Raw genomic sequence first — 24,617 nt, forward strand, 5'->3', positions numbered from 1 at the left:
AGGACGTAAAACAATATACAGACATCCATCCATTTGCAGAACTTGGGCATTCTTCATACTGATGTGCTGTTTTGTATAATAATTGCACAGATGCAACATGCTATGCAAAAGTACTTGTATAGGTTTATTGTGCATCATCTGTGACCCCAACAACTTTCATATCATTCGAGCTTTGAATACACATCTAAGAAATAGATGCCATTTTCGAAAATACACGAGTGTATGAATGTCACGTTACAAGTCGGTACATACTTCATGATGAAGCTCGACAACGCCTCAGGAAAAGTGTGTAACTAGTGTGAAGCCCAGCAGTGCATACACTCGTGTATTTTCAAAAATGAAGTTGATTTCTTATCGTCGACTGCCCTATTTCGGTGACTGACCAGAATCGGTGACCTTTTACGTGTGCGCGTTGTCGATTGCGTCATCAATTTCGCCGTAGTGTTTGCAAACATATATAGAGTACGTCTTCAATCCCCCCCCCCCCCCCCCGAAAATTAACAACTAGAAGGAGAGTATGCAAAAAAAACATCAACACGAGCACCCCAAAATAAGCCCATTTACTTATTATTTTTTTCAAGCAAACCTTCAAATTAATATAAAGTATACCAAAAGTCTAGAATTCTACACTGTTATTTTATTCATTGACGTTTAGTTGCACAGTCCTCCTGTATATACGTTTTAACAGTAACAAACTTTTGGCAAATCTATACATTAACAATGGTCACCGAAATAGGTGACGTCACCGTTTTAGGACCACAAAGTGACAAGTTTTTTGTTACGAAAATATATTCAATTAACGTACCAATGAATTTGGAATTTTTGGATGACAGTAAAGGAATTTATTTATTTGATCCAAGTGAATAATGAGAAAATCGCGGTTTATCACTAAGGTAACCGAAACTGGTCAGTCGACGATATATTTATTTTCTATTTTCATTTCTGCAGGAATTCCCAGCAGTTGAAAGAGACATATACTATATTTATTAGTAACTGTATCCATACGCGAATTGGTAACACTCTGTACAACTGCAATGCATCCATGGGGAAATGACTCACATTTCAGTTTGTAAAGATATCAAAGGGGAAAACATTGGAATCATAAATATAAAAAAATGCACACCTTATGTTGGAAATATTTGAATGGTTATTACAGGTATAAAAGAAAAGCGTTCAGTTTTTGTGTGTTGATGCAGGCATATACTTAAGATTTTTCTTGGAAATTTTAGCATTAAAAGCGTTGTAGTGAATGTTCAGCTATGAATGCACCCCTCCCCCCTTTAAATTGAAAAAGATCATTTAGTTACAAAAAAATAACAATAGTACATCGAAGAGTAAGTTTATTGAAGGCATCACTGTAAACGGGAATATCTTTTCTACAGTCATCGATAACAACAAAATAAAACAAAACTCACAGAAATGAGGTATTTTCAATAAATGAAATATCGTAAATTATAGTTATTGCTTTACGACTTCTGACAGGTGAATGAGTAAAAGTATTTTGTGTTTAATCCAATTATCTAAAGATACAAAAAAGCAATTTAACATGTTTAAGAATTCGACTAAAAGCTCTCACTCATTTTTGTGCTTGCTTTCTTTCTAGTAGAGACGCCTAGCCTATGATACAAAGCTGTCTATACTTACAAATATAAGTGTATAGATTCAACAAACAATCAACATTCATGGAAAATCATTGCTTTTATCACCGCATTGAGTCTGTGCATAAAGTTTACAGAAAACTGCAATGCAAGTGTGGGTTCTAAGTGTGAGCTAATGCTTTCTCAACGTTGAGTCTTGAGGCCCTCAGGAGACCAACATATCTCACGTTTACACACCATATTACACAATAGATATGTATGATGATAGCTGTGGCGGATCCAGTCTTCTTTGAGTGTAATCATATTCCTTGCAAACCTTAATAATTTGGAAATAAGAAGTGAACTCAGAAGTATTGTTTTTCTATATCCGACATTAGTTCCTCTTCCGAAATGTCGTACTTCGGGACACTTCTGTAATGATAAAACACAAACCTTTATAGAAAACCCCGAACAACAACAAATGTCGTACACGGAAGAAAAGCAATATAGTGTACATGTTTAATTGGTCGTTAACATGATGAAACTGAATATTTCATGAGTCGTGGTAAAGTCACATCATTAGTTTATTGAAGTTAACAGTGCAGCCAGTAAATAGGCTCTTTAAATGCGCAATATATGGAAGAATTTATATTCCTGAATGCATTAAACTTGAACCTACAGCAAGTTAAAGTCACTTCGGTAAATGAATTGCTTTCCCTAATGCCGCCCTCATCTAGCCACGATTACTGAGTTCGGTAGTATTTACCCTATCTCATGTAAAGGGAAGACAATAAGCGTGACTTGCGACGATGTGCCTCCCTACGATTTCGGAAACTCCTTGGTATCGCGCGCTGTTTGCGGGGCCCGAGCGGTTGCATCAACGTTTACTTCTCTAATTGTAGGGCGCGCTTCAATAAATCGCAGTTACATTGCACATCACAGATACTACGTGGACTCTGAACAGTGTACGCAGTCTCTACGATAAAATTGAAATTTCAATGTTTTTGTCTTTGCTATCTTTACAAATTGTAATAATTGCCATACTTAGTGATGGGCAATCGGACCAAAAAACCATAATCGATTATCGGTAATAATTGGGTACATGAAATCGATTATAATCGGAATTGTCATTTAAGTGGTTGTTTTTTAAACATATAAAAATAACATTTGAATTCTTCTTTGTTTCTATTGTTCACAGGTAAATAAATCAGAATTTCAATTTATATGAAGTAATGGCATTTTTTTTTATTATCAGAAAATAAAATCTGAACAAAATTGAAGTGAATTCCGGATCTTTTTGGGCGGAGGGGTCATCTTCGATGTCGGCGACTTCTATTATCTCTGAACGATCGATCATCGGCGACAATCGTTTCATCACTAGCCATACTTTTCAGGAAGCGCTAACGCACTTTATGAAGTCTGCCGGCGTGAAGCGTCGCAATTCATACCCTCATGTACTTTCAAAAATGGAATTTATTTCTTAAATGACTGTCTCAAGGCAACCGTGTGAAGTGTTATGCAATGAATACATTTAATTTATGTGTTGTACAACTTAAAGATATGAGTAACTCGACCGTGCACAGTGTTTTGGTTATAGGAATGGCACTGCAAGATACCTGTACGAATTTTTACATTGTAATTTCATTCGTAGGGAAAACTCAGGCACTGTGTGATGATAGCGGAAGTAGTAAAAACGAACTCCATTCTAAAAATCATTAGTCATCCTTATCATTGCTGTCGTAATCGGTGGATATGGCGATTTTGCTTTGTTGGGTATGACGAGTCCACAGGATTATGGCTAGTAAAACCTGTGATACACTCCGCATATAGATACATGGTACCGTAAAAGTTTTACATCATACGACAAGGCATAAAAACTGAAAACTACGGCGTTCCCAGGATACATCCTCCTCGGATTTCACTCCGTAAAATTCAGTCCCGCATCTTAAATCGGTCAAAACATGTATGTAAGTAAAGCTTAATGTTATTTTAGAGTTTTTGAATAAAGAATATGCTTCGATTACATTTCAAGAAGTGTACATAATGAAAAGGTGAAGATAACGAACAGTGATCATTTGTAAAACTCATGTAAAGAATATAAAATTAAGAGTTGGGAAAACACGGACCCCTGGGATCAGATGCTTAGGACGAGTAAACATACCCTGTCGACCTGTCACACCCACCGTGAGCCCTATAATTTGGTCAGATAAACGAAGTAATCCGTAGTCAAAATCAGTGTGTAAAAAACGGCCTAACAATTGGTATGAAACACGTCAGACAGCATTTGACCCAATGGCAGGTTGTATTGGCAAAGTAGATTGTTATAACAATCATAGAATTTACGAAATGCTGACTTTAAACGAGACTGTTGAAACCCCAGTAACATCAACTTCTTTGTTAGTAGTTTGCCTCAATTTTAAAACTGGTCATACGCAGAACAAGCTCTTTCGTATCACATCAGTTGCGAGACATACACACCATGTACCGGTGATTTTCTCTATAGATATGGTAAGTTGACGATGGAGAAGCTGAAGGTATCCCGTTTGTCATAAAGTTGAGTTGTTAGTTTGCCTTTATAATTTTTGTTCAATAGAATATCTAAGTACGAAGCAGAGGAAAGACTAAATGATACCCTAACGCATTGGGTTTCTTCGTATCATATTTTTGTAATGATCATTTGCATCGGGGTTCTCTATGTTAACGATCTGGGTCGAAATACGCTTTTTGTTGTAGAAATTGGGGGCAGAACATTGTGGGATGAAAGGTGAAGACAACGAACAGTGATCAATCTCATAACTCCTATAAGCAATACAAAATAGAGATATGGGGTCCCCTGGATATACCAGATGTGGGATCAGGTGTCTAGGAAGAGCAGGTATCCCCCGTCAACCGGTGACACCTGTCGCAAGCCTCATATCTTGATCAGGTAAACGGAGTTATCCGTAGTCAAAACCAGAGTACCGAGAACGGCCAAACAATCGATATGAAACACGTCTGACAGCACTTGACCCAATGATAGGTTGTATTGGCAAACTAGATCGTTATAACGACCATAGAATTTGCGAAATGCTGACTTTAAACGAAACTGTTGGAATTCTTACACCATCAACGTTTTTGTCAGTAGCCTGCTTCGATTTAAAAACTGATCATACGCAGAACAAGCTCTTACTTATCGAATCAGTTGAGAGATATAAACACCATATGCAGGTGATAATGGAATGTTGCTACATAAATATGGGAAGTTGATAATGGAAAAGCTGAAATCATCCCGTTTGTCATAAAGTTGGGTTGTTAGTTTGTCGTTAATATCTACTTTCAATAAAATATCTAAGTATGAAGCAGAAGTGGACGATTCTGTGGTGTCTTTTATTTCGAGTTCACTGGGATACATCAAATCGACATACGAATAAAATTATTATTATTAATAGATAATACATCATCGATATATTTAAATGTTGAATTAAAGGTCACAGCAAGAGATTTTTTCTTCTAACGTAGAAGTTTTTGAATAAATTCTGCTTCATAGGAATATAAAAACAGGCCAGCTAACAAAGAAGCACAATTCGTGCCCATGGGGATTCCAACAGACTATTGGAAGACCTGATCACCAAAGACCACGAAGACATTGTCAGTGAGGAACTCCAACATATTCTTTCTTTCAATATCAAAGTACTTGTGCGTGGAATCAGAGTGGCATTTAACAAAGTAATTTTGGATGACTGATCACTAGATAGGAATATTTTCGTTTTCCATTTTTGTTGAAGAAGCAACTGTCTATGATGTCAAAAAGTCTAGTCTTTAATTCATCGTGAGGAATGGTCGTGTAAAGTGTTGAAAAGTCATACGTTTTGATGTTGTTGATTTGAGAAATCAAGTTTACTAAAAGTGAAGATAACGAACAGTGATCAATCTCATAACTCCTAAAAGGATATATATTCTTGTTGAAAATTACTATTGGTTGAAGGATGTAATCAGATTTTTCATCCCGGAATTATCATTTAATTTTCGAACAACTACATTAGATTTTAAGAATCAACAATATTTGGAGATATTTTGTTATCTAAAGGGAGAAAACAACATGATATCGAAAAATGGGGCTACGATGCACAAAAACCATTAAACCGTCCATGTTAAGGTATGTTACTTACTGCTGTTTCTGATACGTTGGAGTCTGATAAAGATCGTCCGCAGAGTCTGTGTATCTGGATTTTTTAGTGTAATCTGTAAAATAAAGTATTTTATCCATAATGATGCACAAGCAACCTGTTACATATAACTTACTGCTGCTTACTCACTCGTTCATTTCGTTGACTTGTTTAAAAAGGTACATTATCTTACCATCCGTGAACATGCCAAATATCAATTATTTACAGAAACTGGAAAATGTTCAGATGCTATCAACGTACCACGCAGGAGGAAGGACAAGAGTGTGCCCTAATAGAACAATATACTTGAATATATCTGTCGATCTTACGGAAAATATTTCTTCATTTGCATGTATATTTGTTGGAATTAAAGACTACCTTCGTAAACAATAGTTTGTGAAACTTTATCCTGTAAAGAGATCGAGATATTATTGATAGATCGGGCGACCTTGGAACTAGGTTCGTAAACAATAGTATATGTCTACACATCAGAAGGTCGATATACGACCAGATAACGCGCGTGAGACGATTCGCAGTCCAAATGAAATACAACAGGCCCAATCAGATAGCAGACATTAAAATGCCTGTCTCACTGCCTTTGTCTCAGAAGTCGACAAAACATTTTATTACAATTTGTTCCGGAGAAAAAAGTTTCATTACATTTTTTTGGGTAAATGCTAGTCTAAATAGGTTTCATTCATTTTTATAGAATATAATTTTATATATTTCCACTGATTCCTGGGTCTTTATGAACTGAGATTTTCTGCCAAGAAAATAGTTTACACGAAATGATTATATCAAACTTAAGAATTTCGTGGTGAATAATGTGACAGACAAAAACAAGTCAATATCAAATTAATAGGTTTCATGGCGTCAAGGTGCCATTGCGTCTTTGAATTTATAACAAAGAAGTTGGGGTAATAGGCGGAAGAAATATGCCTTAGAATATGTGTACGAAAAATACATAAATACAGATTTATTGATATCAAAACTAAACAGGTATAGAAATATAAACACCTTTTAACGTAGTTCCACACTCCTGTGACGTCATAAGATTGTGCAAAGTCAATAATTTAATGACTAGAACATAAATTTTGTTGGAGTCTTTTTCAATAGTTATTGTAAAAAGTCTTGTTAGCCATAAAATATTTCAAAAGTCTTAGTTATATTTGAATAGTCAATTATGCGTTTCAAAATATTGAATCCAAGGACAATAACTCTGTTTTCATTAAATTATTTATCAAGTCCATTATGCAATAGATTTCCTATATTTTTCACAAACATTTTACCAAGGTGATAAGGAATTATTATCTGTGTCTTTTCATGAAATTACATAAAATTTTAATCCATGAGTGGTTTTGAATAGCTCAGTTGTATGGTGCCAGACTTAGGGTTTTTATGGGGGTATACATACTCTGGAAGCTATAGATTTGAAATTGTTAAGGAAAGGTTTGGATTTTTTTTCATAAATAACTATAACAGATGTACATCTACTAATATAACCAGAAAAAATGATATGTAAACCATGCTATAAGGAAATTGTGTCCATATTTGTTTGTTTTTTAACATTTTGGAGAGTAAGGATAATTCAATAATTTTGCACTTATTATACTAAAACTTGATGAACAGAGTGAAAATGACATGTGTTTTAGTTCTTGACATGTTTCCTGATAAATAAATGCAATTTAAAATTTTTGTTGTTGTTTTTATTTTAAAATAACAGCAGATAACTGTTTCCAATGAATTTCATAAAAATCTACATAGGGGTACATTACTTCAGTAGTGTCTGTAATGAAAATAAATCTGGAAATCCTTAACTAATTTGCCTTTTCTCATTACTCTGAATGTTAATCTATTGATTCCAAACAAAAAAATGCTACCTAAACCCCAAAAATCCAGGACTAAGGACCCACCTTAAACGATTATAGTAAAATCTAAGAAAACGGTCTAGTTTTAGTGGTGCAGTACATGGGCATCGAACTCGGATCGTAAAAATTCATTATCTTCTAGTACCAAACCAGCTCACAAAATACAAAATGTACGACTCTCAAGATATCCAGACGATAAGAGAGAGAGAGAGAGAGAGAGAGAGAGAGAGAGAGAGAGAGAGAGAGAGAGAGAGAGGTGCGTGCGTGCCTATGAAAATCGTAATTATTTCGCTATAGTAGAGCACTGATGCACAAACAAAGAACATATGTGGTATGTATTTTAAATGAAAAAATTTACTTTGTAAATATTTTTAAAATGCATTTTTCCAAAGTTTCGTTTCCACAGAAATATGATAATTTGCAGAAACATAATGCACAAGGCCTACAAACATGAGATTGTAATATTAGGGGGAAAAGATAAAATGATATTTCAATCCTTTTCATCAATAACTATTCTTACATGGGCTGTTACTTTTAAAAAGTTCTACTTCCTAATCTGTCCTCCGAGGCATTTCACAAGTTGGATTTCCCTCTGTTCTTTCTCCACAGACATTTCAAAATGCAGATCTCTGAATGAATGTGCTTACCTGGTGTCATCGTAAAAATGTCCCTTTTCTGTGACTGAAAAAAAAAAATTTCAAGCATTCAGCGTTGGTTGTGATAAGTTTTTCATGATGTTAAATTGTTAATAAATCTGAATCCAGTTGCACAAAGGTTTACAAAATTTGATTTATAGTTACCTCCTAATTAACGCTAAGTAATTATTGGTCTGGGCTTAGAGTGTAGGGTCATAGTAAAATGAAGTGGGCCAATAGTTAAGGATCCACCTAAGTTAAACTGGCTTGAGGTTTTTCTACAAAGTTATAGCTCACTTTCCAATCATTTGCATCATGTGTTGTATGAGATTTTATTTTTATGCTTTCATTTCACACATGCACCGCTTATCTGGCTCGCTTCCATTTCTCTGACTTCTAATTTATGAAAATTATGCTCAATTAAGCAATGTTCCAATTTCAATAGATAGAACGATTCATTGAAATAGAACGAATTTTCTAGATAACTTGGCAAGACACAAGTGATAATTGAAATATTTTCTTTTAACATAAATGGAGAGCATATCAAATTTATTTTCTAATATGAATGTATATACACATGTACCTATTTATCTGAGAAAAATGACTGAAAAAGATTAAAGTAAAATGCCAGCTTTTAATTTACATTGTTTGCTTGATAAGTGTTGCATGCTTTCTGTTAAATTGAAGAAGGTTGGAAACTATGCTATAACTGACAGGAAATCAGATTCAAATAACGTTTGTGCAGCTGGGTCCTGCACTTTGTAAAAGTACGCGATGTGGACTAAAATAAAGAAACAAAAGTCCTTGTCTATTTTGGAAAGTCTATTTTTGTTCACATACTTCAAAGGTATCTGCTCATGCACTAGTTGTGAAAGTGTTAAATTCAACCACTGATCACCTCATAATTTTTTTGTTAAGTATTCTCCTATTTCTACTATGACTTTCATTTAAAATTGTCCCGTTACTTTGAAATTAGCATTGTGGACTCAACTTTATTGCCTATAAAGATTCGATTTATGACGCAACTACACCGAACAGTGTTGTAATTCTTTGCCCCAGAATAGAACAGACAAGCCAGGGCTCTTTGTTCAAGTCAGGTACTTGTTTCCCATTAAATGCCATAAATAAAACCGATTGAAAGTATCGGTAGGTTTCTTAGATTAAAGATATTTTGAATAACAGTATTTCGAGGGGTATATATATATAAAGCACAAACAAACAATTATAACACCCAACCTTACGTTTACCCCTAGGATCTAAACGATACATGTGAAAATCAATTAATTAATATATAAAGCACTAAATAATCACAACTAGGTACTGAAAATTTTCGCCCCAGCCCGAGGTCGAACCAGCGACGTACGGCACCCACCGCCTAGCAAGATTGTCAAACCAGTATATATATATATATTTTAGAGTTTGTATAAAATGTTTTCACCATGTGTATATGTAACACTAATTATGTAATCGAGTGCTGATTTATTTCCGATCTAGAAGTTTTTAATTTTGTTTAGAATTGGGACTCGTGAATTATTATTATTTGATCTAGAAGTGTCTTTTTGATATGTATTTGTTCTTGCCGGGTGGATGGGATGAATGAGTGGGTGTTATGTCATATTTAGATTAACCATATGCACTATATCCTTTTCGGGCTATGCGAAATGAAATATAAGTTTTATATATGTAGTACTGAACACAGCAGGGTTTCTTTTTCTTATAAAGGTAGCCTATGTATCATATTTTCTATAGATATTTTACCTGTGAATTGACATTGGCAGCTTTAAACTTGGTAACATCAAAACTTCCTACACTTTCACGCTGAAAAATAAAATGTGATGAAAATCAACTGCATTTGAATGCATGTATGGCACACAGGCACTCAGCGATTACAAACGTCGAGTGTCTGTGGTATGGTAATATGCACAACAGCATTACAGTTAAAAAAAAAATAACAATCCCTTTGATCAAAATCGAATGCCAATATATTTCCAGAATTTGTCTTTTTTTTTGGGGGGGGGGGGGTCGTCTGAGTACCAGTACTAGTCATATTTATTTTATCTTATACCTGAAAAGTCTGCATTGTTTGTAGAGAACAGTGTAGACTAGGCCTAAGTGTTAATTAGTTGATTAATTACCCAAATCCTTTTTATTGGTTCATCTTACATAGCTTTATGTCCCCGTGAGATATGATCTCACTTGAGACGAAGACACATCACACGGACGCCTGTAGAGATCTCCGCAGATATATATCGAACAATTTTACTTGTGAAATTAAACAATGCAGAGTTAACAACTTCAATAAGAACCAAAAACAGAAACATCCGAATAGACAGATTCATACCTCAACAAGAATTTTAAGTCAAATACTAATGACTGTTTTAATATGTCGATTTCCACTTGAATCAAACTAAACGCTTTTGGAATTTGCTATTAGTAGAAGGGCACCCTGTTTATCTAGAAAAATTGACGACATAAGGAATGAAGGAATAAAGACACGTACCGCAGAGTGGCGAGTCTTCGAATTGTCCATATTCTGGAAGAGGTGTTATAAAAATACCAGACACCTACAGCATTTTCACGTTATAGACCTACAGCTTTTGCAGTTATATAGAACCGCTGCTACCTGTTCACATATCGATTTCTCGTCACTTAAGTATAAGTCAATATCCCCAACTTTGGGCCAATTTTCCATAATTATCACTTACCAGCTTCCCGCAACCTAACAGTTTGATTTCTAACGCTGATTAATACGAGAAGCAAAATTATGATAAATGACAATCGACCGACACCCAATAACATTAATTAGAATCTGTCCCACTAGTAGACGTGCACATCGAAGATGAATATCGCCAGTGGTACGTTTGGAATAAATGTACAAGTAACACAAATGTGATTACATACAGAAATAATCACAATATATCAAATATAGATATATCATATATATGGAATATTCTAGATACCATATTATCTTTTATAAAAAATTGAAAATAAAGTTTCAATTAGCATCGCTAAATGTGCGATTTGATTTACCATATCAATGTAGTTCCGTCTTTAAAGTGGTAAATGTGTCTGGTTTTATCATTATTATCATTGAGGGGGGGGGGGGGCTTTTGAAAACTTTTTAAAATGTCAATTCCTAAATATTTAACCAATATTGAGGAGAAACCTGATCTATAATAGTAGCACGTAGGATTCCTTAACGTTCCTCCGCAGTCATGACATGGACTCTTGATTCACACAGAAACCTAAACTGTTCTTTTCCTTCAGCGAAAACCGAACCCCCTATGTCTGTAGAGTGAAGCGAGAAACCGAATTATGCCTGGGCCCTACCTTTTCAGTTCAGTTTGTTAGCATATATATATATATATATATATATATATATATATATATGGTAAAACTTTCACCTAGAAATAATTGAATTGCGCAGGATTTCATTTTTCGGCCTGATTTTTTTCTTCAAATAATTTTAAAATGCCATTATAGAAAAACTGTAATGTACCAGTTACAGCATAATGAATGCATGTATTAACTATTCTTCTGATATTGTAGACAAATGAAATGCGACATTTACGTGACATTCTCCTTAGACTCGATACGTGGAGAGGGTATAACACCTATTTGTAAATAAAAATTCATGTGTTAAATGCTTTCCAGTGGTATAATTTCCAGAACTATGGTCCAGGATTACGCCAGTCTACCGGGTACGGACCACAGGTTTTTATTGCGTCCTTGGGTTCAATTCTCTCCTACAAGATTTACAGCGCGGCATTTTTTTCTGCAGAAACCACGAACATTTCTTTAATATCTATTCTGAATGTTACAGAATGATAGTTGATGTGCACATTTTCTAAGATCCAATTTGATGAGGAACAAAGCCGGTTATTTACACGTACAAAATATTTGCCAGCTTAACTGAAAAAATTATCATGTTTTAGAATTTTTCGAAGTTTTTTTTTAAAAGAAAATATATACTACCGACTTAAATATTCGAGTAATGTAGCTTTAAACAGTAAACTAATAAATTTGAAAGTAACTACGAAACTCATCTTGGTGCCAAATTAAATAGGAAAGAAAGAAGTAAAACAGACGTCTCCGCTTGCAGACATATTGACTTGCATATTAACTCTTTGTTTATCTTGCTAACAGCAGAATTATGAAAATTAAATTCCTTTATAAGCACACAAGGATTAGCACAACTAGTCATTGATTACTAGTGAAATGACCCATCCCGTACAATGTATAATCCCGATAATGATCGATATGAAACGTCACCATTAACGTAATTTATTAAAATTCGTCGTATTTATTATTGTTCCAAGATTGGGAGCATAGACCCACCTAATTCGATTAGTTTTGGGATTCCAATCTTGGAACAATAGATTTCTATTCAACAAACAGGATACATTATATATTTTATTATATCCAAGGACAATAGCTATTTCGATTTTTCTTTTGACTATCTAGAAAGACTTACGATGCTCCTATGGGAATACCGAGAGAGAAAGAAATGAAAGCAAATCAAAATACAGTATCTAGTCACCAGAATGATTAAATAAATCGATAGAATCTACCGTATTCTAGTCAGGAGGTCGGCGAAGCTAAAACAATTCATAGAAGATTCTGGTCGGGAGCTAGGAACCATAATTAATAATAAATGAGAACAAGTGTGTATACCCCAGGTGGCTGTGTAATCACATGGCTCTCACGTGATTACACAGCTATACTAATGTCCACTTAGTGTACATGTACAGGTCTACTTATACATACATGTACAACAACATGCACTTTGTGGGTGTTGAAGTAAGGATAAACCAAAGCTCTATTCATTGGAGATGATCCAAACCACTGCGTTCAAAACAAAAGAAAAATTGAAAGATACCATCTAATAATACTAATAATGATAATAAAGATATTTAGATCCGCTCACGTAATCCACTATCCACACGGGCATTATAATTACATTATGAAGGCTCTGGACTATCGTTATCGCGGGAATATTTTCTATGAATTTTTCTATCACATTTGATAAAAATGAAAGAATTGGAATGATCACAACCAAAAAAATCGTCATAACCCAATTTACCAAACATAAACAATTATCCATTTATGAATTCATAATAGACCAATCACTGAGGACGACTCCGTTTCATATTCGGGCTTTGGACTCAAGCTACTTGAGTTCCAATCGAACGGAGAGAATTTTAACTCTTATGAGGTATTCTGACATTTGAACCCTACCCAACACTAACCCAGTCATCAACGGATGTAAATGTGGTCGTGCTCAATATGAACATTGTATAATGACATTGCGCATGCGTCAATTTTCGAACGATGGCTTTAATTGGTTGGAGTAATAAAAAACATTGGAATATTTACCCTACTAATCTGGTATTAACCAAAGTCGTCCTTAGATGCCATTACCATATTAACATTTCCAATATTTATTTCCTTTTATATCTTCACAAATTGTAATGATAGCCATTTCCTCATCTATGCAGTGCAGTAGTGAAAAGTTCGCGCATATAAATTTTGATATATTCAAAATTTATTTTAACGGCTGGGAATTCCGACAGAAATGAAAGCAGAATGTAAATGTTTGATTTAATGCATATTGTTTAACGTCCCTCCTGAGAATTTTTCACTCATATGGAGACGTCACCATTACCGGTGAAGGGCTGCAAAATTTAGGCCTACATGCTCGGCGCTTACGGCCTTTGAGCAGGGGGGGGGGGTCTTTATTGTGGCACACCTGGTGTGACACGGGGCTTCGGTTTTTGCAGTCTCATCCAAAGGACCGCCACATTTAGTCCCTTCTTACAAGCAATTATTTTGCTGGCAAAAAAGGTGAGATGGTAGGGTTACAAACTATATCTAATTTGGAAAGATTCCAATCATTAAGGTTGATGTTGATGAATTATATCAACTGCTTTGAATACACAGTCCAAGAAAAATATGTAGGTGGAAGAGGGTTAACTATTCTGTGCATCGCCATATCTGTTTACATGTGTATCGATCTCATAATGCAGACGATTGATTTATATTGAATGACAAATGTTCTTCAGGTATTTATGAATTTGCTTTGCAATATATATTGCTTAATTTTTTTTTAATTTTAAGATTGACTTATCAGTTATAGAATTTATTGTTATATCAATAAAATAAGAAGTGCAAGCAAGAGGTGTATCAATTTTCTCATAATCAGTTACTACGCATGGAAGTATATCACAGAATAATGGCCGGGACACTCCTTTCATCTTTGCAATAACCGTGGTAGAATTAACTAAGGGGCATTAATTGTGAAAGTGATGGCAACTTTTTTTTCTCAAAATCTCTCAATGGCAAAACACGAACTGCAAGCGAGATATGTATCAATTTTCTCATGATCAGTTACTACGTATGAAGGTATATTGTACAATAATGACCACGGTATTCCTTTGATCTTTGCAATAATTGTGGTAGAATACCAAATAAAGAGCGTCGTCAAGGACAAAGATGTATCGACCGTTCCTTTTAAAGTAAAGAATGGGTCAAGTGGCTAGTTCTTGAATCTAGTTTTAAAAAAATGAAATACATAACAATACAAATATTGTATTAGCAATGTCAAATGTCTTTATTTGTTGTTTTAATGGGTGATGAAAGTAGCAATCATTGCAGACAAAATACATAACCCGCTAACGCGCTGAAGCGTCGCAGTCTATACCCTCCTGTATTTTCAAAAATGAAATGTATTTCTTAATTGAACAATCCCAGTTTAAAACGCCATGTGAGGTTAAAGAAACTTATCATTTATGGTATTTGATTTAAGCGTATTTGTTTAAACGCAGAAACACTGATTGTCTATACGAACATTAATATCGTTAATGATGTCATGGTATTCGATAAGATGAATTAACCTTTTCATGTCGTGCTTCATAAATATAGAGAATACAGGTAAATTTCAAGGTATAATTTGTATGTTTAAAGTACAAGGTCGTGATTGGATTTCACACATCGATATCGCTTGTGTTTAACGATAAAAACATCGTCTTAAGAGCTCTCGAGGGTGTGGCATTTTGATGAAGTAGTACTTTGGATCACCTATTTAGAAAAATCGGCGACAAATCATATCTATTAAGAACACGATATTCCATAAAACGACCATAAGAAGTCTCTTTACATTTACTGGTCTGTATACCGTCTCTTTACATTTACTGGTCTGTATACCGTCTCTTTACATTTACTGGTCTGTATACCGTCTCTTTACATTTACTGGTGTGTATACCGTCTCTTTACATTTACTGGTGTGTATACCGTCTCTTTACATTTACTGGTGTGTATACTGTCTCTTTACATTTACTGGTGTATACTGTCTCTTTACATTTACTGGTGTGTACAGTCTCTTTACATTTACTGGTGTGTATACCGTCTCTTTACATTTACTGGTGTGTATACCGTCTCTTTACATTTACTGGTGTGTACAGTCTCTTTACATTTACAGGTGTGTATACAGTCTCTTTACATTTACTGGTGTGTATACCGTCTCTTTACATTTACTGGTGTGTTTACCGTCTCTTTACATTTACTGGTGTGTATACCGTCTCTTTACATTTACAGGTGTGTATACCGTCTCTTTACATTTACTGGTGTATACCGTCTCTTTACATTTACTGGTGTGTACAGTCTCTTTACATTTACTGGTGTGTATACCGTCTCTTTACATTTACTGGTGTGTACAGTCTCTTTACATTTACTGGTGTATACAGTCTCTTTACATTTACTGGTGTGTACAGTCTCTTTACATTTACTGGTGTGTATACCGTCTCTTTACATTTACTGGTGTGTATACCGTCTCTTTACATTTACTGGTGTGTATACCGTATCTTTACATTTACTGGTGTGTATACCGTCTCTTTACATTTACTGGTGTGTACAGTCTCTTTACATTTACTGGTGTGTATACCGTCTCTTTACATTTACTGGTGTGTATACCGTCTCTTTACATTTACTGGTGTGTATACCGTCTCTTTACATTTACTGGTGTGTATACCGTCTCTTTACATTTACTGGTGTGTATACCGTCTCTTTACATTTACTGGTGTGTACAGTCTCTTTACATTTACAGGTGTGTATACAGTCTCTTTACATTTACTGGTGTGTATACCGTCTCTTTACATTTACTGGTGTGTTTACCGTCTCTTTACATTTACTGGTGTGTATACCGTCTCTTTACATTTACTGGTGTGTATACCGTCTCTTTACATTTACTGGTGTGTATACCGTCTCTTTACATTTACTGGAGTGTATACCGTCTCTTTACATTTACTGGTGTGTACAGTCTCTTTACATTTACTGGTGTGTATACCGTCTCTTTACATTTACTGGTGTGTATACCGTCTCTTTACATTTACTGGTGTGTATACCGTCTCTTTACATTTACTGGTGTGTTTACCGTCTCTTTACATTTACTGGTGTGTATACCGTCTCTTTACATTTACTGGTGTGTATACCGTCTCTTTACATTTACTGGTGTGTATACCGTCTCTTTACATTTACTGGTGTGTATACAGTCTCTTTACATTTACTGGTGTATACCGTCTCTTTACATTTACTGGTGTGTATACCGTCTCTTTACATTTACTGGTGTATACCGTCTCTTTACATTTACTGGTGTGTATACAGTCTCTTTACATTTACTGGTCTGTATACCGTCTCTTTACATTTACTGGTCTGTATACAGTCTCTTTACATTTACTGGTGTGTATACTGTCTCTTTACATTTACTGGTCTGTATACAGTCTCTTTACATTTACAGGTGTGTATACAGTCTCTTTACATTTACTGGTGTGTATACAGTCTCTTTACATTTACAGGTGTGTATACAGTCTCTTTACATTTACTGGTGTATACAGTATCTTTACATTTACTGGTGTGTTTACCGTCTCTTTACATTTACTGGTGTGTATACCGTCTCTTTACATTTACTGGTGTATACCGTCTCTTTACATTTACTGGTGTATACCGTCTCTTTACATTTACTGGTGTGTACAGTCTCTTTACATTTACTGGTGTATACCGTCTCTTTACATTTACTGGTGTGTACTGTCTCTTTACATTTACTGGTGTGTACTGTCTCTTTACATTTACTGGTGTATACAGTATCTTTACATTTACTGGTGTGTTTACCGTCTCTTTACATTTACTGGTGTGTATACCGTCTCTTTACATTTACTGGTGTATACCGTCTCTTTACATTTACTGGTGTATACCGTCTCTTTACATTTACTGGTGTGTACAGTCTCTTTACATTTACTGGTGTATACCGTCTCTTTACATTTACTGGTGTGTACTGTCTCTTTACATTTACTGGTGTGTACTGTCTCTTTACATTTACTGGTGTGTACAGTCTCTTTACATTTACTGGTGTGTATACCGTCTCTTTACATTTACTGGTGTGTTTACCGTCTCTTTACATTTACTGGTGTGTATACAGTCTCTTTACATTTACAGGTGTGTATACAGTCTCTTTACATTTACTGGTGTATACCGTCTCTTTACATTTACTGGTGTGTGTACCGTCTCTTTACATTTACTGGTGTGTATACCGTCTCTTTACATTTACTGGTGTGTATACCGTCTCTTTTCGTGCTGATTAGTACATGTATTGTCAGGCTGAACAGATATTCACAAGAGTGGAAGTAATTGATACTTTGTAAAGCAACTGCTTAGGCAAAAATAATCCTTGAAATACATAGTCTCAAACAACAAATACAATACTCTCTGGATCTTCTGTTCAACTTTTTCGCCTAGATAGTAAATTGCATTACAGTTACTATCATAAAGTCAAATCTAAGACGTTTAACATAATATATAGTGACTGTTCCGTCGTCGAGCGCCCGACATTAGAAGTGAGAGTTACGAGGATTCAATATGACCTTAAGAAGGGGGTCTAGCGTCATGGTAGGTGTTGGTACCGAACAGCTACGGCCTTGAGTGTCATACAAAGGTCACGAGACACTCCACCTTGAGATGGTGATGTTTTTACTGGAGTGAAAAATTCTCCAATAGGACATAAACCAACATACAGACAAAGCCCTTCGCCACATTTGTTCATACTGATTGAAAATTCCACACATGGTGAAATGTATACATGTATGATATTTTATTGAAAGTAGACATTAACGGCAAACTGACAACTCAACTGTATGACAAACGGGATGATTTAAACTTCTCCATCGTCAACTTCCCATATTTATGTAAAAATATTCCATTATCACCTGTATATGGTGTTTATATATCTCAACTGATTCGATATGCAAGAGCTTGTTCTGCGTATAGTCAGTTTTTAAATCGAGGTAAGCTACCGACAAACAAGTTGATGGTACAGAGATTTCAACAGTCTCGATTGAAGTCTGTATTTCGCAAATTCTATGGTCGTTATAACGATATACTTCGTCAGTACAACCTCGCATTGGGTCAAATGCTGTCCGACGTGTTTCATACCGATTGTTAAGCCGTTCTTGACACACTTATTTCGACTGCAGATAACTCCGTTTACCTGATCAGGATATAAGGATCACGGCGGGTGTGACCGGTCAACAGGGGATGCTTACTCCTCCTAGGCACCTGATCCCACCTCTGGTGTGTCCAGGGGTCCGTGTTTGCTCAACTATCTATTTTGTATTGCTTATAGGAGTTATGAGATTGATCACTGTTCGTTATCTTCACCTTGCATGTATGGATCCCTGCTGTAATTTTCCTCAGCAAGATTATGTCGAGAGATGCAACAAAGGGATATGTCTTCCTAGCGCAACCCAGATATATAAATCAAGTTTTTCAGCCCTCCCCCTTTCTAGACCCAATGAAAAAAGAACCAATTTATCCAAAATATGTTATTTCCCCTCTGATCACCTTCATAAGTCGTTCTGCATAGCCAGTTTCTACTTTCTGTAAGCTTTTGAGATGACCACTAGTGATCTCACAAGTGGTTATCTCAAAAGCCTACAGAAAGTAGAATCTACATGTATATACAATGTATATAGCTAGCTATGCAGAACGACTTATGAAGATGATTGACGGGGAATTCATTTATTTTGGATAGATTATTGGTTCTATATTAGGTCTAGAAGGGGGATGTACATAAGATCTATTCACGCTATCCACACTGCAGGTGCCAGTGATCGCTGACTCCTTTACAATTTTTGAAAAATAAGACAAAAAGGTTAGGATATTGCTTGAAGTCCATTTGTGATATGCTATGGAGACCATAAATGTGTGGGTGGGTAGATAGGAAAGAAGGAAGATAGGTAAGATATCTTAAATGTCGATTCATGCATAATCACTGTGACACGTGCATTCAATCTATACTAGTGAACAAACAATTCCGGAAAAGGTTTCGTACGTTGAAATTAGAAATTCCGGAAAAGGTTTCGTACGTTGAAATTAGAAATTCCGGAACGTACGTTGAAATTAAAATAATTTTAAGTTTGTGGAGAAATAAAGTTTCTGAGTTGAAGAAATTATTCCGGGTTGACCGAAGAAGGTGAAACAAAGAATATTTGAATTTAGCCCCAAGTGAATATAGATTAAGCGTTGCTAGTACTGTATGACTATAATTTTACGAACTTGCCTGAAGAACATAACGGAGATGCGCCTGGTGTGCCCTTTTTGAAAACATTTAATCGTAAAATGAGCTTTTAAAAAATACTGTCGACAGTTTTGAATTTGCTTGTGACTATTTTCACCTTACAATTTTTACATCCATGAAAATAAAACTACAGTGAAAGTGAAACGGTTTACAGGTATTCTGAAGTAAAACAGTATTCAGTTATTCTAAAGTAAAACGGTATATAGTTATTCTAAAGTAAGACGGTATACAGTTATTCTAAATTAAGACGGTATACAGTTATTCTAAAGTAAGACGGTTTACAGTTATTCTAAAGTAAGACGGTTTACAGGTATTCTACGGTAAGACGGTATATAGTTATTCAAAAGTAAGACGGTATTCTGTTATTTTAAAGTAAAACGGTATATGGTTATTCTTAAGTAAGACGGTTTACAGTTATTCTAAAGTAAAACGGTATGTGGTTATTCTTAAGTAAGACGGTATACAGTTATTCTAAAGTAAGACGGTTTACAGTTATTCTAAAGTAAGACGGTTTACAGTTATTCTAAAGTAAAACGGTATACAGTTATTCTAAAGTAAGACGGTATACAGTTATTCTAAAGTAAGACGGTTTACAGTTATTCTAAAGTAAAACGGTATACAGTTATTCTAAAGTAAGACGGTATACAAAATTCTAAAATAAGACGGTTTACAGTTATTCTAAAGTAAAACGGTATACAGTTATTCTAAAGTAAGATGGTATACAAGTTTTCTAAAGTAAGACGGTTTACAGTTATTCTAAAGTAAGATGGTTTACAGTTATTTTAAAGTAAGATGGTTTACAGTTATTCTAACGTAAGATGGTATACAAAATTATAAAGTAAGACAGTATACAGTTATTTTAAAGTAAATGTGATTGCTTCTCAGAAATACTGTAGTTTTAAGAGTTGTCGTGCCGACTTGTCCTTCATACATTACTAGCGCATGCTGTGTGACAAGTATCACTGGGACTTCAAAGGAGGACAAACCGGAAGAAAAACTGACTTCACAACTGTCTAAAATTGTCTAAATATTTTGAAAAAAAAACCCAAATGAAATGAAAAATAAAATTTGAAATAGATGTTCTTTTGCCCAAACTTCAAAATCGTAAGGAGGACTACATGGGTTCATCAGTTTAAACTTACATTCTTGCCATTCACTATCATTCATTACTAGCATAAAAAAAGTCTATAGGGGGAGGGGGTGTTACAGCGCCCCCTACCCCTTGCTTCTACGTACCTATATCAGAAAGTAAAGCTAATTATCGCAAGGTTCTGTACCAAGATTAATACTGTTTGGATAGTCTGAAAAGGTTAGATACCTAAAATCGCAAACAACGTGTGAAAATATTTAAATTTTGGTCCCGATGTCAAATATGCTACGGCCCTTTGGGGCATTTTGTTGACTTTTATGTTTAAATCGTCGGGGTTTTTATTTCCATACCGAGGTCAGCCCACCTTGGAAGCTTCTTGATTATCTTTGAATTTTGGTCCATAAATATTTCTCATGATTAATGTTTATTTACAAACTTTAAAGGGTTCAGTACATATAGTATAGATAGCACGTTGCGTCTTTTAATCTAATTAAGCATTGGGCGTGTTTGTTTATTGTTTGTGCGTCTTTGTAGAAAGAACGCCCGGCAGAACTTATTAAGTTAAAATCCGTTGATTAAAAAACAGGTGAATAGGTTCGCCAAGCATAAATGGAGAATTACAAATGGTCACGGTTTTATTATTTTGGTTACTCGGGTAAATAAGATTACAGCATGCCAATGAATAATGTAGGCCTTTAAGAACTAATACACACTTCTCCCCTTGTGGAATATTCTCCTATTGAAAAACTCTCCTTTGATTATTATTCTTAAGAACCCCTGGCTTTCATTAAAATAACACTGAAATTCATTTAATGCACATTGTGGATACAATGAAATTGTCAAGTAATTGTCGATAAGAGTTTTATATATTCATTTTTTTTCCGAAGCCATGGGGAAGTACGCTCGTCTTATTGAGTTGCTTAGAGTATTAAAATGCCAGGGCCTCGTTTTGTGCAGAGGTAAAACCAAACACTGATATTAAGAATTTTACATACAAAAAGGTATGTGGCCTCCTTGAATTGAGCTTAGAAGAAAGTGCCCAATTTTTCAAACAGAAACACTCCCATCTGGAAAATTGTTAGCTCTCAGTTATACGTTCAAAATTTCTGCAATTCCCGGTCCTCATCCAGACTGAGTCTAGCCGCCTATAGAAACCTTATTAGTTAGGAAAAACAATAGACCGCACCGATAAACCATAAATCACTCCACACTTACTTTTTCCGGTACCTCCCACTCGTCCGGGTCTCTGTAGATCGTCTTCTGCCGGATGTAGTCGGTTGGCCGGTACTGCTCCCGGAACCCCCTCTGAGCGTATGTTTCTGGGTAGTTTTCCTCGGGGGGAGTGGGAAGTCGCGGCGGCAAGACAGTATTATTTTTCCTATTATAGTTATTATATTGCTTCTCTTGATTATTGTTCTCGTACGAGTCCGTCCTCCAGCTAGACTCGTTTGTCAGATCACTACTTTCGTCCTTTTTTATGATGAATTTTGTTTTGGCATTCCGAGGGGTGTTGTTATTTACAGGGGAGTCACTCCTTACAGTTCGACTCTTTATTTCCTCACGTCTTGTGTCCCTGTGTTCGTTTCTTTGAACGGATCCCCCTCCCTGGGATTCTTTCCCTACCTCAGCACTTCCACCTGCACCCATATTCCACGAGAACAAAAATTAATTTTCACCTTTACTAATTCACATATTCCTCATGTAAAAAAATGAATCTAAATTAAATCTATGCAATCTTTCACATTTTCCGTTAATGGTGAACCGCCGGCATTTTCCTGGACACTGAACTATGCTGATTTAAATTAAGCCATATTAGAGCATTTCCAAATGGCGCGCTGCCTATTCATGTGCTTAGCGGCTGTGTGTATACGGTAAAACCTCTTGGCAATCTTACAGTTCATTGGTTCGTGCTCTCTGTTTATGGATAGTTCCACTTGGTTTCAATTTCTCTCTTAGATTGAGTGTTATACAAATTGATATTTACTGTTTGTCAATCAATAGATATAAATTCAGGGTATGACACCTATTGATCAATTTTTAGATATCGGAGCGACTGACGTCTATGCGTTTTAGTTGTTTCCATATATTTTTTTATCATACGTAAGACATCTTTACCCTACGCAGGTAAATGTATAGAGATCATCTGCAATTTCTCTCTTTCGTTTCTAATGTTTTCGTTTTGATCCATGTTGGATGCTCGAAATTTATGTTTTGAGAGCGGAGTAAACTACTTGCATGTACAGATTTGTAACTTCATTGTTCAAAGAGCAACCAACAATTTTCTGAAACTACGAAGTATAAGCTATATTTATATAACTGTGTTTGGTTCTGATCTCTATATCGCAATCACTCTTTCTTTCATAATGTACTTCTGTCATGTACGAAATGCAAATAAGGACGGTCGTTTGGTTCATATCTGTACCCTTTTCATGAATACAGACGTGTTTACCTTAGGGAAATTAGCAGCATCTGTAACAACTTGAACATAGGCATCGACTATGAATTATGTGAAGAAGAGGTGGAATAACATATGTCTGCATTTATATGCAATGTAAAATGTCAGGTAAAACTCTCAACATTTTCATATTTCCTCAGATGCTTCATAATTTACCTCGACATAATTTAGTGGTGTATTCAGAATACCGCAAAAGAAGGTCAGAAATCCATGACAGCGAAGATGGAGTGGTACCTATGAAACGATGGTTTTTGAGTTGTTGGTTCTGATACGTCCACGTGGGTTGTTTCCCGCTGTATCAACCGTTTTGATTCTTTCGCCACCTGAAGACCATGGGATTTTGTTTGTCTATCTTGCAACACTTATATATTGTTTAATTTGCTGCTCCCTCCAACGTTATTTGTTAGGAGATAAGTAGAAAGCTGAGACTAAACAGAGGTACGGCAGGTATAGACGTGACCCTAAACTGAGATTAGAACAGAGGTGCGGAAGGTATAGGCGTGACCCTAAACATAGACTAGACCAGAGGTACGGCAGGTTTTGGCGTGACCTTAAACAGAGACTAGACCAGAGGTACGGCAGGTATAAGCGTGACCCTAAACATAGACTAGACCAGAGGTACGGCACGTGTAGGCGTGATCCTAAACAGAGACTAGATCAAAGGTAGTGCAGGTATAAGCGTGACCCTAAACATAGACTAGACCAGAGGTACGGCAGGTATAGGCGTGACCCTAAACATAGACTAGACCAGAGGTAATGCAGGTGAAGGCGTGACCCTAAACATAGACTAGACCAGAGGTACGGCAGGTGTAGGCGTGACCCTAAACATAGACTAGACCAGAGGTACGGCAGGTGTAGGCGTGATCCTAAACAGCGATGTCAACGCAACAAAGAGGAAAAACGAACACAGAAGCAAAGTCTTAAACCTCTGCTCCTTCCTACCCGTTCCTGTTTGATCACAGATAGTCTTCGTGGTCTTGTAATTCATTAATATTTAAGAAATATTTCGTTTTAAAAAATACATGAGGGTATGAACTGCTACGCTTCACGCCGGCACATTCATGAAACGCGTTAATTTCATATATATATATATATATATATATATATATAAACTCTAATTTCATTTCTAACGTTGCAATATCTGATCTTTTCCATTTGTATTGTATAATTTTCATCTGTATAGTATAATTTCAATATTCTAAATATTCCATCTGTGTTTTGTGA

The 24,617-nt window shown here is 35.6% G+C and overlaps 1 protein-coding gene across 1 annotated transcript; it reads right to left on the minus strand.

Moving 5' to 3' along the window:
• Nucleotides 1-1,323: 1,323 nt before the first annotated feature.
• On the minus strand, nt 1,324-22,859 carry LOC125646697 (uncharacterized). The gene is made up of 5 exons (XM_048873207.2): nt 22,154-22,859; nt 9,984-10,043; nt 8,238-8,271; nt 5,726-5,798; nt 1,324-2,009 (listed from the first exon to the last, which is right to left on the minus strand). The coding sequence occupies exons 1-5, from the start codon at nt 22,583-22,585 to the stop codon at nt 1,943-1,945; spliced, it is 666 nt and encodes a 221-aa protein (XP_048729164.1). The 5' UTR covers nt 22,586-22,859; the 3' UTR covers nt 1,324-1,942.
• Nucleotides 22,860-24,617: the final 1,758 nt, after the last annotated feature.

This window comes from Ostrea edulis, chromosome 6 (assembly GCF_947568905.1).
Source record: "Ostrea edulis chromosome 6, xbOstEdul1.1, whole genome shotgun sequence".
In the NCBI taxonomy this organism is placed as follows: domain Eukaryota; kingdom Metazoa; phylum Mollusca; class Bivalvia; order Ostreida; family Ostreidae; genus Ostrea; species Ostrea edulis.

What these genes read in the sequence shown, in the direction of transcription:
- LOC125646697 (XM_048873207.2), bottom strand. Translation starts at nt 22,585, where the DNA reads ATGGGTGCAGGTGGAAGTGCTGAGGTAGGGAAAGAATCCCAGGGAGGG. An exon ending in CTGCCAATGTCAATTCACAG is followed by an intron (nt 8,272 to 9,983) that starts GTAAAATATCTA and finishes TTTTTTTTTCAG; the next exon opens with TCACAGAAAAGGGACATTTT. An exon ending in CCAACGTATCAGAAACAGCA is followed by an intron (nt 2,010 to 5,725) that starts GTAAGTAACATA and finishes TTATCATTACAG; the next exon opens with AAGTGTCCCGAAGTACGACA.